The 3,487-nt window shown below is 29.9% G+C and overlaps 1 protein-coding gene across 1 annotated transcript in view; it reads left to right on the forward strand.

Annotated features, from left to right (window-relative positions):
• The window catches only part of LOC107634495 (probable flavin-containing monooxygenase 1), a 7,605-nt gene extending 4,124 nt beyond the window's left edge, over positions 1–3,481 (forward strand). Inside the window, exons 3-5 of the mRNA XM_016337965.2 lie at positions 1,977–2,155; positions 2,394–2,746; positions 3,073–3,481. Of these exons, the coding sequence (XP_016193451.1) occupies positions 1,977–2,155; positions 2,394–2,746; positions 3,073–3,415 (875 nt within the window). The 3' untranslated portion in view covers positions 3,416–3,481. The remainder of the gene's footprint in view (positions 1–1,976; positions 2,156–2,393; positions 2,747–3,072) is intronic.

Below are 3,487 nucleotides of genomic sequence, written 5' to 3' on the forward strand. Positions count from 1 at the left end.
AATTTATTAAATGTTAATTCTTTATAATTTTTATTCTCCATTTAAATGCCTACATTTAATTGTTTAAATTTTTAGAATAAATAATCCATGATATATGTCTGAGCTTGTATTTTTGGAATATTAGGGAAACATATATAAGTTCTAAATTCTAGCATCCGTTGGGATTTTCTTCAGTTTGTGGCGGCTACGGGAGACTGTTAAACTTAAAACCCTTTATTTGTCTTTCTTTAAAATTCTCTTCCAAAAAAGCACACGTTGACAAAAATCAAAGCAGTTAAAAGTCAATGGTAAAAGTTATGCATGTTTACTTACTAATATCAGTTGTAGTTTCCGACTGCTGATGATGTCGATTTAGTTGTCTTGTACAGTATCAACAATGAACATTGGCAACCATAATCATAGTCGTGGGGCACCATAATACATTTTCTTTTTATAAAAGTACTTTGCATTTGGTAATGCTTTGGTCCAAAGTGTGGGATTGAACACATTTTTTTAGTGGACTGCGAATGAACAATTAGAATTTTTCTTAATAAATATATTAGATTAAATAGACGTAATTAATGACTCATTTCAAGGAAAAATATAAATATTATTTCATGTACTTCTTGTTCGAACAATACGTATATATTTTTAAAGAAAAATATAGAAAACTAATTTGTAGTTAGTTAATATTAGTTAATTTTAAAAATTTTCACTTTTTGAAGCATTTAGGATTTATCGTTTATAATTAGAATTTTTTAAAATTATACATTATGAATTTAAATTCTCTAAATTTTAAATTTTTATTTTGTAAAGTGTGATCTCTTATTTTTGAATGGTTTTTTTTTATATTTTTTTTGTCTTACCTATAAAATAAATGATGAAAGATCACACTTTACCTTTTAAAATAAAATTCAAAATTTAGAGCATTCAAATCCATCCATTATAGAGTGAGTTATCGTGGAAGTTTTAGGTTTAGATGATCTACGATAGACTACAATTTCTTTTTATACTTTTATACTGGATGAAAACGAAAAAAAAAAAAATTAATGATGATAGTAACAAATAATGTTGTTATGTAAGTAGGGCCCGTAATCTATTGAAAGATCAAATGGAGTTCCATTAAATAAGGGTTTCAAGAGAAAAATAATTAAGGCTCACTTATAATATTCCTAAAATTATTGTATGTGCAACTATTGTTGTCAAATGATATCGTAACGATAGATTATGATTTTATGTCGTAAACTCGTAATCATATTCCATAGTATTAGCAGCTAATATTTCGTTTTTTAAATGCTTGCATTAACTCTAAAACCATCAAAGGTAAGGCTAAAAAGAGTGGAAAGAGAACAAAAACTACATGACATCAAAGAAAATTTTGAATTTTCCGAACTGAAGATTTTATTTTAGCTAGAGGGTAAAGTAAAGTGATTTTATCATTAGATCAATTAAGCTTTTTTAATATAAAAAAAAAAGAATTAATCTCATTATTGATCCAAGGGTGATATCTTATTATCTTATCCCTGATATTCTAAAATAAAATTCTCATATTAGAGGATCGTTACTTGCAAGGGAACTTGTAAAATTACAAATAAACCTATCTTAGTGCTCTTTCATATATGCCTTTAATTTCAACATGGAGGAGTGCTACATAGCTAACAAATTACTAAAATGCTTAAATCAACTATCATTTATTTGTGTATAAATGTATATATTGGTTAATTTATTTTTAACATGTATTTTATATTTTAAAATATATTTTATACTAGTGGTGATTTTAGTAACTGATTTTGATATACTCTTAATATGGTTAAACAAAATATAACTAGAATTTATGTCAAAAATCATGGTACTGATTGCATGATAAGAAGTGGCGTGAGATGCTTTCTTTTTTTTTAATATCAAAAGACTAAAGCATTCTTTCCTCGTTTATTTTGACAACTAATTCTGGCAAAGATTCTACTTATCAAGTACTTAACAGTTTTGCTGTTATAAAGGACCTGAAGGTCAACCATGCACTATGGTAGTGAGAACATTGCATTGGCCAGTTCCCCATTACTGGATTTGGGGATTGCCATTTTTCTTGTTCTATTCAACAAGAGCTTCTCAGTTTCTCCACCAAAGGCCAAACCAGTCTTTACTCAGATCCCTTCTCTGCCTCTTGCTATCTCCAATGGTATTTTACCTTTTCTTAAATAATATAACCTCGAGTTGATGTTCTTGTTGCCATTGCCAAAATTATATATGACGTTAATAGTTTTCTTTATGTTACTTCTTCTATTCTCTATTATTTGTCTTTGTCAATTCCCGGTATTATTAGATTGTATAATTCAGTACAATCCAATAATATATAAAAAATGACAGTGACAGATAAAAGAGATTAAAAGAAGTAAATAAAAATGACATTTTGGTAGAGGCGTGGAATTTCAAAGTTCATCGAGTCCTACATTCTATGGAAACTTCCTTTAGAGAAATATGGGCTAAAACCCGAACATCCTTTTGAGGAAGATTATGCCTCATGTCAAATGGCTATTATGCCGGAAAATTTCTTCTCTGAGGTTGAAAAGGGGAAAATTGTCTTTAAAAAATCATCAAAGAAGTGGTGGTTCTGGAGTGGAGGAATTGAATTTGAGGATAATACTAAAGTTGAGGCTGATGTAGTGGTTATGGCAACTGGTTATGATGGCAAGAAAAAGCTCAAAAGCATTTTGCCAGAAACTTTTAGAAGCTTATTGGAGTACCCTTCCGGTCTTATGCCCTTGTACAGGTAAGGAAACACTTTTATTTATGGAAGATGGTTTCTTCTACATCATTATTTTAGACTAGTCATATTCACTTTTTCTTTTAGACTATCTCCATTTTCTTTTAACTATCACTATCATTATTCAGTCTATCTTTAGATCAATTTATTTATGTACAAATACAATGACCAAAGGATTCACACAAATAAAAATGACAGCTATATCTAAGTTTCAGTTAAGTCCCCATATAGTTATAACCCAAAAGTGACAAGGTTTAAATTGATTTTAATATCTCAAAACATAGTTGAGGAGTGAGGACCATTATCTGATTTATTCATTCTGTTTGTGGCAGGGGAACTATCCATCCATTGGTTCCAAACATGGCATTTATGGGTTATGTTGAGAGCATTTCAAATCTCCACACTTCGGAGATGCGCTCCATATGGCTTTCTGGACTCCTAGATGAAAAATTTAAGCTTCCAAGTGTTGAGAAGATGCTCTCAGAAACACTCAAGGAGATTGAAGTAATGAAAAGGTCAACAAGATTCTACAAAAGGCACTGCATTTCAACTTACAGCATCAACCATGATGATGAATTATGCAAGGATATAGGTTGGGGTTCTTGGAGGAAGAAGAACTGGATATCTGAGGCATTCAGTGCTTATACCAGCGAAGACTATGCCAAAAAGGATTGAGGACATTATTATAATCTTCCTATTTAAGATTGCATTAACAGTATTATGATCATATGAAAAAATAACTGCAAG

Source organism: Arachis ipaensis, chromosome B03, assembly GCF_000816755.2.
Source record: "Arachis ipaensis cultivar K30076 chromosome B03, Araip1.1, whole genome shotgun sequence".
NCBI classification, from domain to species: Eukaryota; Viridiplantae; Streptophyta; class Magnoliopsida; order Fabales; family Fabaceae; genus Arachis; species Arachis ipaensis.